The following is a 12,812-nucleotide window of genomic DNA, read 5'->3' as shown; positions in this document are numbered from 1 at the left end:
TCCTCCTGGAACTGAGACAGAGAGAGAGAGAGAGAGAGAGAGAGAAAGGAAGGGATCTGCATCCAGCTGGCTCTCTGACATCCGGATCTCTCTGTCTCTCATTCATCCTCGCTGATAGGTTCCACATGTATTTGTCTAGTCGTTGTGGCAACACTCAAGTCTGACAGTGTGTATAGTGCCCAGTCGAGTTCTGGATGGAGATCCAATCTGTTCTCACACACTCCACACACTCCTTTATCACCCACTAGAGGCTCTAATTTACATCCTAATATTAAAGACAAGTGTGAGGGATAGACTCATTGTTTATTTATGCTGTTGGCTTAGAAGTGCTGAACTGTTGTATTTTCTGTCTGTGTGTGTGTGTGCGCATACTGGTTTTGAGTGCCAGGTTTTAGATAGTGCAGCATTTGCTTTCAGCTCAACATGTTTATTTTTCAATGTGGGCGTGTGACCATTCTGACAGCCATTAAGTCTAATCAAAACACACATAAACACACCCAATTAGTTTGCTGTTTGTGAAAGACTTGACTACTTTTAGGTGAACATTGAGAACTGGCTCTCGTATATGAGCCGAGAGTAGTTGTTTTTGTTCCCAGTTACCACTTACTGATTACAATTGCTTGTCACATCCATGCACCAGCATGTGCTCATCAATCTAGCAACTCTTCTCTCATCTTATCAGCTGGTTATGGGGTTGAGCAAGCAGGTTTGACTCATTACCTTTAAAGATCACTCAACTATAAAGCCAGTTTTAAATTGTTTAAGTCAATAATCCAAACTGCTAATCAATGATCACTAGTATTTGCAAAGACCAATCACTACTGTTCCAAATGACCAAACCCTGATTTCCGTTGTTCCTAATGACCAATTAATGATCACCATTGTTAATGACCATTCCCTGATTTCTATTGTTCCCAATGACAAATTGATGATATGACCATTGTTTCAAATGACCAATCCCTCATCATCCAATTCCTGCTCATTTTTATTCCCAATCAATTCCTGGTCTTTGATCTTCTCATTGATCAATTACTAATTACTATTGTTCTTAATGACCTATCCCCCCCTTACCATTGTTTCCAATTATCAGTGATCTCCATTGTTCTCAGTTACAATGACTAATCTCTATTGTTGCCAATGACTATTTATTTGCCCACCCATAAATTCCATATAATAATAATAATAATAATAATAATAATAATGTATTTTATTGTAAATATAATTAAATTCTTAAGCTAAATGAACAGAATAGAAATAAACCACCTATATTTGGTTATAGGACAGTCGAGAAGAGATGGAAGTAACATCACTGATACACATGGTCCTCTCCTCACAGTTTCAGTTTTTTTAGTTTCACATCATTTTTAAGCAAGATGAAAACATTTGACAGTCAGTAAGCCCTTGCTGTAAACAGGAAATGCTATTTACAGTAGATGCAGAGATGAATATATAAAACTATAAGGACTTGACTCTTTCTTTCTTCCCTTCTTTATATTCAACCATTGTTTGCAGATCCATCAGAAGAACTTACTGAAACTGATTCATACGGGATCTGACAGAGCCTCTTTGCATTATGTTCTTTCATGACAGACACTCATTCATCACAGCGGAAACACATCAGCTTAAAGACCTATTCAAGCAAAATACTGATTTGCATATTCGGGTCATTCTTTTCAAATTGTCTAGAATTCAGCATTTCATATACGACGAAAGTCTCATGACAGTAAAATGCTGTATATCCTACATCATCACAGCTCGCTTATCTTCTTAATTGTTACCTTTGGACCATATAACTTTTCTTACCTTTGTAACCTTTGATAATATGGAAACTTTACAGTATGTAAAGCGTGTTTCTTTATCTTATCGATCTGAGCAGGGAAGACAAGAGAGCCCGGTAAGGTGACTACTGTTTATAGCTGCTATAACATAAGTAATGACAGAAACTCTTTACCCAAACATTCCATGAGATTGAAATTATATGGTTCAATAAGGAATAAAACACTTTGGCATACAGTATTAAAAAAACTAGTAAGCAGTGGAGCGATAACAGAGATCATCAATCAAGATTATGCTCCTATAGCTGCATATCTGCAAAGTGTTTAATTCCTTACAATATATATTAAACGTAACATTAACAGACAGAATAACATTCACTCATAGCCATATATACAGTTTATTTATTGTAAACCTGACATTTGTCTCTGTAATATACTTTTCCTTTAAATACATCCAACAAATATAGCATAACTTCAACAATAAAGACGGTAAGGGTAAACAAGCAGGAGACCTGACACATACACGGCAGATGGAAAGAACAGAGAAGGACGATGGATAGAGAGGATCAGCGGCATGATGTGTGAATAGAGATGGACACGGTCTTCCTTGTCTTCAGTCTTTGACTGATCCCGGTTGAGGAGGCAGCCCCTCTGATTCTCTCCACTGAGCAGTACGCATCCTGAACCATTTCTATCGGAGAGAGAGAGAGTGAGAGAGAGAGAGTGAGAGAAAGGAGGCAAAAAAAGCATATGTTAGTATTATGATGGACAGATCCATGAGACATGCATTTACACTTGTGAGATTTGTCTCTGGTTAGCCAGATACACAAATTAGCTCATTTCTCGTCACCCCTAATTTCTCATGTTCGGTTATTTTATGCAAAAAAATAAAAAAAAATAATAATAATGCATCAAATCTTTATTTGGCAAAAATTTTTATTCCTGGTCGAATGAAAAAACATTATCCAACATGGATGATCCTATAGTGTTTAATGTGCTTATTAATGGAGCTGTGATATTAGCTAGACTGTTGATTCAATTTGATTAAACTTTTTGCATTTGATGTCTGATTTGACTCCAGTCAATATGAAATGTTTATTGTGTGGTGGCCAAAAATATTAAGACTACATATGCATTGTATTATGATTCTTTCTGTGCAAAAAACAGATGGTGTCAATAATAGACTTAAAAGAAGAAGAAGTGATAATCTTGCAAAACGCAAATATTTGCATAAGATGTGTGCGGTTTCTATTTCCTGCAAAAACTGGTGGGATTAGTAAGCTTTTTGACCATTTAACCATATACACTTTGTAATTTACAAGTGTTAATTAATTTCGAATTAAAAAACCGATCCATCGATCCATTAAAATAAAATGATCAACAGAAGATTGATTAAATTGCATAAGCAATTATATCACACAGCTCTTGTTATAATATTTCAGAATTTTTGGATCAATAGTTTGGGATGCCAGTCAGCTAGAAGAGACCATGCACATAAACCAGAGAACCCAGAGGAATCCCATGCAGAAAGACACCTTAACCTGGAGCTCAGGATGATGTAATAACCCACTGCACCAACATTAGGCCCATCGATCCATCCATCTAGAACCTCTGTAGTCCCACTAGGGACTGTGAAGGCCAATGGGGACCATAGTATTTATTTCCATTTGTACAATCATGGTAGGAACATTCGGTCAACATTCACTCACTCATTCACACACTACGGGCAATTCGCAAAAAACGCCAATTAGCCTAATCCGCATGTTTTTGGATCGTGGGAGAAACCGGAGAACCCGGAGGAAAACTCCATGCACAGAGACCTGACAAGGAAATCGAACGCAGGACCTAGAGGTTCAAGGCGACAGTGCTAACCACTAAGCCACCATGACGCTTAACACTTTCTCTATTCATAGGTCTACTTGTGATTTAATCAAAGTGTGACTCAATCTGTCTCAATATTCAGGGGATTTTTTTAAAGGCTAAACATGTATTTTAACATTGCCATGTACTGTATATATCATAAGCAGTGGGTATTTGCTGATTGCATCACCTATGAGTTTGCATGCTATTACACCAGGTCTAATTTGAGTTGCCACAGATTTCTCTTTAATTTCAACACCACTTTGTTTTGTGTTAAAATTTGTGGAAACACACTAAACCGCCTTAAATAACTGAACCTCAGTGTGACTATATCAAAGATATCAAAGATCTGCTATTCATCTGTTTAAGGGGGAGCCTCTACAGGGAGGATTTGAATGGCAGCAGGAGAGGTTTCGGTTGTGTTGGATGATCATCTAAAGACGAGGTCAAGCTTGGGATAAGAAGAAGAAAGAAGCTGGCCCAAGAGCTTATATTTTATGGTGCTGTTTTTAAGTTGTTGGATCAGGACAAAGAAACCATGAAACACTGATGTCAGGGGTTGGGAGGGCACGTCACTTAAGTCGTCATGACAACGAGCCGATCAACACAAGTTATTCACATGGCTGTGTGGTGTTTATAGCTGCTGGGAGATTCAAATTTTAATGGAAAGAAAAGTCAAGAGTACAACTTATAATATACTCCAGAAGTCTTATTTATATAATGTTTAGTAGTGCATGCCTACATCATGTACATGTTGTATCTCTGAAAGCATTCCATGTACAAAACTCTATAAGCGCTATCATGATGTCATAGCAGCTCTGAGCCAAACTCCTAAGGCCCACCCACCCTTAGATACACACACACACCCACACACAAACATGCATACACACAGTACATGCAGGTTGAACTGGTTGGACCAGGATGGCAAATAAGCAAAAAAAAAGACAAATGACAGGTGCAGAACATTGAGCGCATCCGTATTTACGCTTTTAGTTCCCAATATTCAAATAGAACACTCAGTGACGGGCTTTCCTAGAGTCGGGGAACATTTGCAATGGAAATCACCAGCGCAGGTTATATCCTCAGATTACTCTGGAGACTTCGGTGCTTCTAAAAGAATCGTGCTGTTGAATTTTTGATTCTGATTGGTCCGTAGATGTTTATTTCCTCTAACAGCAGCTGTGAAAGTAGTTCTGGCTGCATGGCACAGGTTTATAAGAACTTACACTTGTATGGTGGACGATCCATGTAAAGCAAATAATATTAAAATACAATATAGAAAAATGTGTTGTTGGTTAACAAAGAATAAAAAGTACAGTTTACGGAAGGAGTCTCCAGTGTCAAGCTGTTTTGTGAAACAAATTTAGTAACTATAGAAAAAAAGACAAAAATAGAAATAAAAATAGAGTATATCAATACACAGTATATCAATAAAAATTATGATGTGTCGCTTGTCGATAAAAAAAGTTGATAATTATTGGCAAGTTTTTAAAATTAGTATGAAAAGGAAAAACACTTAAGGATTTGCTGTTAAAAGAAATGAATCCACCTTACAGTGGTAAAACTAACCTATCTTCAGTACCGTATCCGGTAGGAACTGTTGATTGTCGAATGGTTGCGGTTACATTAAATTGGCCATGTTATGTAAATTGGGACAACGTTGGCATTCAGTGGTTTTTGAAAGTTATATTGACCTGAAATGATGAAATGATACCAGAACAAATTTGACTTCATGATGAGGTGATAACACTGAATGTCGCAAATACGACTTTAGAACAATATTAGTACCAAAGTGATGGCCTGAGCAGGCCTAAACCATCATTGCAATGCTGAAAGCTCTGAGTGCTTACACTGTAAACCGGATAAGTTGGCAAAACTAAAAAAATTGTGATAATCAGTTACATAATTTTTTTTTAAGTAATGATGTTTCCAGTTTTAAGTAAACAGAACTGTGAGTTTTTTAGTTTTTTGTACTTATTCATATTAACCGTTCTTTACTTGCATTATTGAGTAGCCTAACTCATGTTTTTTTAGTTGTTGCAAATCAAATGAATCGTTGTTGGTCTTTCGGCTGCTCCTGGCAATGGGTCGCTACAGCAGACAATCCGGTCCGCACAGAGGCTTGGCACAGGTTTTACGCCAGATGCCCTTCTTGACACATTGTCAGACACAAAATCGCTAGTCTGAAGATTTCAAGTTGGTGAAACTTTACGGTGACAGTTACTGTTACTTAAGTACTTACAGATACTTAAAATATCCAATTCGTTGAGCTAACTTAAAAAAAGGCCATTTCTACAAAGTCATAAATACCAAAAAGTTCTAAATACTCATCAAGGTATATTAATTAAAACTAATTGTAATTATTTAAGCTAACAGTATTCAATATGTTTAATTACTTTGCGCATTAGGGTTTACAGTGTACCACTAGACCACTAGGGAAGATGATATTGGACGTTGTAAATGGGTGTACATAACATAAATGTGAAAAATACCAGACAACAACAATGTACAGAAATAGTAAATTAAAAACAGTTAAAAGGTCTCTTCTGTGATGCAGTTTGGTCGCTGTGCAAACACCATATTTTAGCAAAGTAAGTTGAGATAAGATCCACCTTACGCTAATATTTCTGATGTCAGAGATGTAACATTACAGATGTGTGGTAGGAGATATGCACACTGTGTGCGGGAAGCTGTTGTGTCCGTCCCAATCTCTTATCAGAACTCACTACCTTGTTAGAAACTCAAGGTACCATGGACGCTGTCAAACGTTGTGTGAATGGATGTCAATCAGCATTAATGCTCCAAGTGAGGCTTAAAATGTCATTGTTTTGAGGATATATTTGCAACATTGTGTTTGGATCATTCAATCCATGTTATCTCAGTGTCATTTTATCAAAGCCACTATAACTTTCAAAAACAGAGTTGTCCCGACAGTGGACTTCATTGCAATGTCATTACAACTATATTACATTGTCATCCAATGTTAGCGCCCCTGCTGGGTATTGTTGATTATTTTCCTATTTTCTTCAAGATTTTTATTCCTATACAACTAACATCCAAAATATTAACATCTGCTATGCATTTCGTATACTTTTCTTTCCGAGAAGCACGATGTGATTAAGTAAACTTGTATCATTTGATTGGCAGTGGGTTCATTAAGCAGGCCTGCTTAGCATCACACGTCAGCACAGTTTATCTCTCTCACACCAGATAGAGATGTGGAAACAGAGCAGGGATGTCCATGCCTCGCCCGGCAGCGGTTTCGTGTACTGAACTAGAGCATAAAAAACTCAAACTCTATGCAAAACATGGGATCGTTTAACCAAGAGCGAGTACCATTTCCTCATTCCTTAGTATTTTGGATGTGGAAGATGAAGTTAGAAGGTGCAGTTTCTCCAGTTAACACGAATGTAGTCAATCAGACAAAACAGGTTTTGTGTTATACTGACTGTTATATCAAAGCGTAGCTCGTTAACAAACCAGTCATGTAGGGTGTCTGGTGTGTTAAAGCATATTTCAAAAATATGTGCGATCAACTCGTACTATCGACTACTGAGGAATGGGGCAGTGATGTTTATTTCAAAGTTCTGGAAAATCTGCACCTCTTTCACTTAAATCGAAGGTTACAGTTCAGCCTAGACAAGTGTAGCATGCTCTTTATTTTGGGGTTTATTTGATTTGATTTTATCCTTGAATCACAAATGATCATTATGCTAACTGCTCCAATGCTAACGCTATTTCCATTGTCTTTTCTAATTTATATTTTTTTTCTACATTGTAAAACAATGCTGCAGGACATCCAAATTACACAATAATCCCTGCTACTAAAAGTCTGCTATGTAAACTCTGTAAAGCCTTCATAACGCCTCTAATCTGAGGTGCTGGTTGTCTGTTTGTCTTGCTTTCCTGGGAAGGTCTTCATGAGCAACAGTTTTATCACGGTGCTTGATGGGTTTTGCAAACGCACTTGACACAATACTGTTCTTGCAGGAACTGTTCCAGAACAGCTGACCTGAATGTCTTAAAATAACAGCTGACTGTAGTTGTTGTTACTTAATACCCCAATGCCATATGTTATTTCATAGTTTTTAAAAAACGCAGTATCGTTCTAGACGGTAGGAAATACACCCAACCTTGCGTCCAAACTTTTTATGCTGCCCAAATTGGATCATGGAAAAATCATGGTGTGTTATAGCAAGAAAAACAAAGCTGTAATGCAAAATATTTGCTAACCTTGCTAGAAATTATGACCAATATTGAATAAATTAAGTAAATTTTAATAATTTCATCTGTGATAAATGATTTTGCTAAATTGGTTTTACACTTTTGCCCAGCGCAGATATTCCCCTACTGGCCTAACAGGAGTTAAGAAGCATGCAATGTTGTGAAGAAATAAAAATATTACAGTGTAATTTACTCATTTAATTAACTGCTTCCACGGAATCCTCTTTCTAACATGCTCGTTAGGCTCGTGACTCATGAGGCGTGGCTTTGATAGGAAGAATCCAACACAACAATGCTTATTTAAAACAAAAGTGATCAATTAGTCAATAGAAATAGAAAGTTATTGTGACATTGTAACATTAACAACGAGATAAATATTGCATTTTTTAACGCATATTCACAGTTGATTTTATGATTACTTGAATATATAAAATTCAATATAATGCAGCGTAATTATTATATTAACTAGAACTTAGAATATATGAAACAGAGTTAAGACGCACAATCTGATTCATTACAAAGTGCAAGAACTGTCAGTACTAAGGGCTGCACGATTTGGACAAAAAATCAGATTGCAATTATTTTGACACACATTTAAATTGTGATTTTAAAGTAACTGTATGTAAAGATATGCGTGTACCTATTAAATGGATCACATTATGTTTAGACATATTATCAAATGATTCTTAAATTCAAAACATATTAACAAAATGATCTCATTAAGGGAATGTTTGCCAATATTTATTCTATTTGTCAAAAATAAACAAATACTTCAATCAAACTCATTAATTTATGACTATTCGTATATTACCTGTAATAAACTGCAGGCTTTGGTTGTGATTAAATTATTGTACGCTTTTATACCGCAATTTTTATTTTTGATTAATTATGCAGCAATACTTGTTCTTAGCTCAGATGTTTCATTCTTCAAAACTGTCCCTGGATACACACAATCCATACTCTTCATTTAAAAGTAACTGCCTTGGTGTCTCCATTGGTGTCATCATTTCATAACGCTTAAAGGTAGCACAGAAAGAGGGCTTTTCTCAGAAACATGACAAGCTGCAGTTCTGGTCTTATACATAGAAACAAACAAAGAGAAGCTGATTATTTATAGGCTCTTATGAGTAATAACAGTGTCTAAATCTCTTGCTGATGTTCCACAACATGAACTGTAACCATAAACTGATGAAAGTAAACAGTGTTATTTTTCACACACCAGAAAATTATAATCAGCAGCTGAATTCTGTGTCAAACGGTCTATTTCAAAATGGTGTGTCTTCTCAACGTTATCAGACTTGGCATCTTTTCCCTATAGATGCATTTAACACTGTTAAGGTATTACGTTCACAGATATCGAAAGTGAAGACAGGACATGAAATGTCATCAAGATGTTTCGCATAACTTGGCAGCAGAACCTTTGAGAGCTTTGTTTCAGCGCTTCTTATGAGGATATGAGTGTCAGCACACTCAGTACTCAGAGAGGATATCAGGATACCGTGCATCAGTACCTCGGTGATGAAACAGAAAAGCCTTTCCCCCTATCGTGACGATGACGCAGCCATCTGAGGTTGGGGAAGCAACACTGACCGTGCTTTAAATCATTAGTTAATCATGGGAATCTGCACGGTTAGGGACGCAGGAGTGATAGAATATAGCGCTGTCCTGCATGAGAACCGGCTTCACATGTCGCAGAGCTCACCCGTGTCCCAGAAGAAGCTGTCATACTAAAAGTGTAATTGCTGTATGACATGGGAGACCTAAAGTGTTAAGGTGTCACCACATGGTCCCATCCAGTCCACACATTTGATTTCTCTGGTAAGGAGACAATCCTTACATTTTGATCTGAAAATGGCAATGGCACTAGGGGTGTCCTGCATCCAAAGTGCCTAAGTGTGGGGGTACCGACTGTGAATCAAGTCTGGGACTCTTTCCAAGGGCTGGTCCATCTGAGCGCCCTAACAGGGGGGGTGATAATTGACCAAGACTAAATTAGGTAGAAAATCAGGAGAGGGAATATAAAACAGATAAAAGTGGGATTATGTAAAGATAGCCTAAATAATAAAAAACGTTGGCGTTCCCAAGTTTGGCGTTCCCGTAGTGTGTAAATAAGCGAGCAAATGTTTGTACGTGTGTGTGCCCTGCGATGGATGGCACCATTCAGGGTGTCTCCTGGGATAGGCTCCAGGCCCCCTGTGGCCCTGTATACAGGGTAAAGTACTGTAGTATAGATGATGGCGATCACATCCCTAATATTCCAACTAAAGCATATTGTAAAAAGTTCAGCAAAAATAAAATATTCTATGGCTCCTATAGATAGATAGATAGATATCCCAGATATTGTTGTGCATTTAAAACTTATTTCATATGTAAGTAGTTTTATACTTATTTAAAGTTTGGTGTTAATAAGTGAAGCCTGAGAATTAATTTCTGATATGTGTGTGTGTGTGTGTGTGTGTGTGTGCACTCACGCGCGTCTCCTCCTCACTCAGTCCACACTCGGCGGCGATGAGCAGGAGCGTTGTCCCGTCCGGGTTCTTGCCGACGCGCGTGAAATTATCCTCCAGCACGCGCAGCTGATCCTCCGCCAGGCGCGTGCCCAGCGCCTCCGTCCCGCTGTCTTTAGACGCCATTGGCGCTGGTCAGGACCCGGACGCAGTAACGATAATCACCGAGTTTCTCAGCGCTGGAGGATGAACACAGGAGCGCGAGCGAGCGAGCGCGAGAAGAATATGAAAAGCAGGAGGAGAAGTTCGCGCGCGCGCGCCCGCCCCCTGGGACACCCAGCGCACTTCATCATCAGGATCCTTCAGCTTAAAGGCGCAGTCTAACCAAGAACACACACACACACACACACACACACACACGAGAATCAGAGAACACTGGAGTTCTGATCTATTAAACATTAAACACTTTTTTTTTTTTTACTTTTTTTAATGTGTACGTTTGGAATCCAGGCCTTCTTGAGTAAACATTACGTAATGTTTAAACATGACGTCAGAACAACCTTGAACTTTTGTGTCGTTGATGGCTGACAAATCCAGCTGCGAATCCAGCTGTAGCATCGAGCTTCCTTTTCCAACAGCAGGTGTGTTTACCTGTGGACCAGCTGTGGCGGAGAATAAACTACGCACACACACACACACTGTTTATACTTTACACACAGATTCACCTGATTCTAATGACATTTTTAGGAAGTGGGTGATCCTTTTCCAAATCAGTGATTCTGTTTTATTTTATTTTTTATTTTATTTTTTACATGTTTGTGTTATATCTTTCACTCTCTCTCTCTCTCTCTCTCTCTCTCTCTCTCTCTCTCTTTCTATCTATCTCTATCTGTCATATACAGAGAGAGATATCAGGCGTGGGAATCACCAGCCAAAATTATTATTTTATAAATATCCTGATTTGGTATTTGTATATTGTTTTCAGGTTATGTTACAATTCCAAACAAACTTAGCAATTTGATCATACCACACAGGAGGTATTGCCTGTCAATGGGTGAGTAGTTTAGAGCGCTCCACCTGTAGGATTATCAAAGAGGAACTGCAACATTTTAGACACCCCATCTCCCCCGATAGATAGATAGATAGATAGATAGATAGATAGATAGATAGATAGATAGATAGATAGTGTGCATAGTAATCACCATGGACTAACCGATACGATATTATCACGATACCTGGGTGCTGATTGAATTTGGATTGTGATTCTGTAAATATATATTTTTTAAACTATCCTGATTTTACATTACTTTTTTTGTATATTTTTATTTTTACAATTATTAACAAACTTTTGGATGTTGTACTGCATGCCAAAGTATGAGTAGTTTAGAGCACTCCACCTGTAGTATTATAGATGAACTGCAACATTTTATGACCTCAAATACAAACATATAAATAAATAAAAAATTAATTAAAAAAAAAGAAAAGATTTTGAAGTCAGTGTGGCAATGCATGAATTGCCACACAAAAAAGTCATGATACCTCACGGCTTCTTAATTTTTTCCATCTCTAATATATAATAGATTAAAAAAAATAGATACTTTGCCAGGTTAATGCTTAACCTAAAGTGTGATTTTAATGCTTTTTTTTTTTAAATCAATGTGCATCTGAATTAGCTGTTACTATAGAGTTCTAACATATTAGTGTATGAATAGAAACTTTTGATTTGCATTTCCATCCTGATTAGGCAAGAGGAATAAAATTTGTTTAAGGGAAGGGCCCAAACACTCTCAATGGCAGCCTTGTCCCCTTTAAAGGCAATCTGTTTAAAACACATTCATTCATTCATGTTAGAGCAAAAGGTAGTGTTTTTCATACCGTTGGTGTTTTTCTACTGGCAGGCCAGTAGAAACGCCTCTTACCGTGATTGGTTGGATATTGGTTGTTTGTTTTTTCATGCTTTTACTAATCCCTGGATGTCAGAGAAAATGGAGTTAGACCTCTGAACAGATATTTTATTAAAGTGAGGGAACTTTACCAGATATTTTAATATGCCCTTAAACCACCATAAAACACGTCGCTAGATTTTACAGCAACACTGATTTCACAATGATATTAATCAAAGATAAAGGGATATTTATATAAAAAAAAAACATAATTATAGAAATTCACATAGAACCTTGTATGGCTTTGGTTAAATGGTATGTACACTGTGGTTGGTGCACGTGTTACACTACGGGATGGGGGAAAAGTAACTGGGCATAAAAATTGTTAATAAAGTCCATATTTATAATACAAATTTATTGAAATAAATTATACATGTATTTTATTACATAGGAAAATTAAAGCAAATCTTTAAATTTAAACATAGGTGGTGTCAACCAGTATCCTCACATGGCCAAGGATGGAATGCGTAGTATTCTGAAGGAACTTATTTGGGATATTGCCGAGATCCTCCTAAATCCGTGCCTTCAAGTCCCCCAGTGTGCGAGGCTTTGTCCTGCACATC

At 37.4% G+C, this 12,812-nt stretch overlaps 1 protein-coding gene across 1 annotated transcript; it reads right to left on the bottom strand.

Annotated features, from left to right (window-relative positions):
• Positions 1–2,149: 2,149 nt before the first annotated feature.
• On the bottom strand, positions 2,150–10,611 carry hopx (HOP homeobox). The gene is made up of 2 exons (XM_053515008.1): positions 10,331–10,611; positions 2,150–2,466 (listed from the first exon to the last, which is right to left on the bottom strand). Exons 1-2 carry the CDS (start codon positions 10,490–10,492, stop codon positions 2,389–2,391), a joined length of 240 nt encoding a protein of 79 aa, XP_053370983.1. The 5' UTR covers positions 10,493–10,611; the 3' UTR covers positions 2,150–2,388.
• Between the last annotated feature and the right edge of the window lie 2,201 nt (positions 10,612–12,812).

Source organism: Clarias gariepinus, chromosome 16 (genome assembly GCF_024256425.1).
Source record: "Clarias gariepinus isolate MV-2021 ecotype Netherlands chromosome 16, CGAR_prim_01v2, whole genome shotgun sequence".
Classification (NCBI taxonomy): domain Eukaryota; kingdom Metazoa; phylum Chordata; class Actinopteri; order Siluriformes; family Clariidae; genus Clarias; species Clarias gariepinus.
Note: the sequence above shows the minus strand (reverse complement) of the source record. Positions and strands in the feature narration are given on the sequence as shown.

Excerpts from the sequence above, each read along its gene's own strand:
- hopx (XM_053515008.1), bottom strand. The coding sequence starts at position 10,492 with ATGGCGTCTAAAGACAGCGGGACGGAGGCGCTGGGCACGCGCCTGGCG. Across the intron at positions 2,467-10,330 it reads TGAGTGAGGAGGAGACGCGC|AAATGGTTCAGGATGCGTAC; the intron begins GTGAGTGCACAC and ends TCTCTCCGATAG.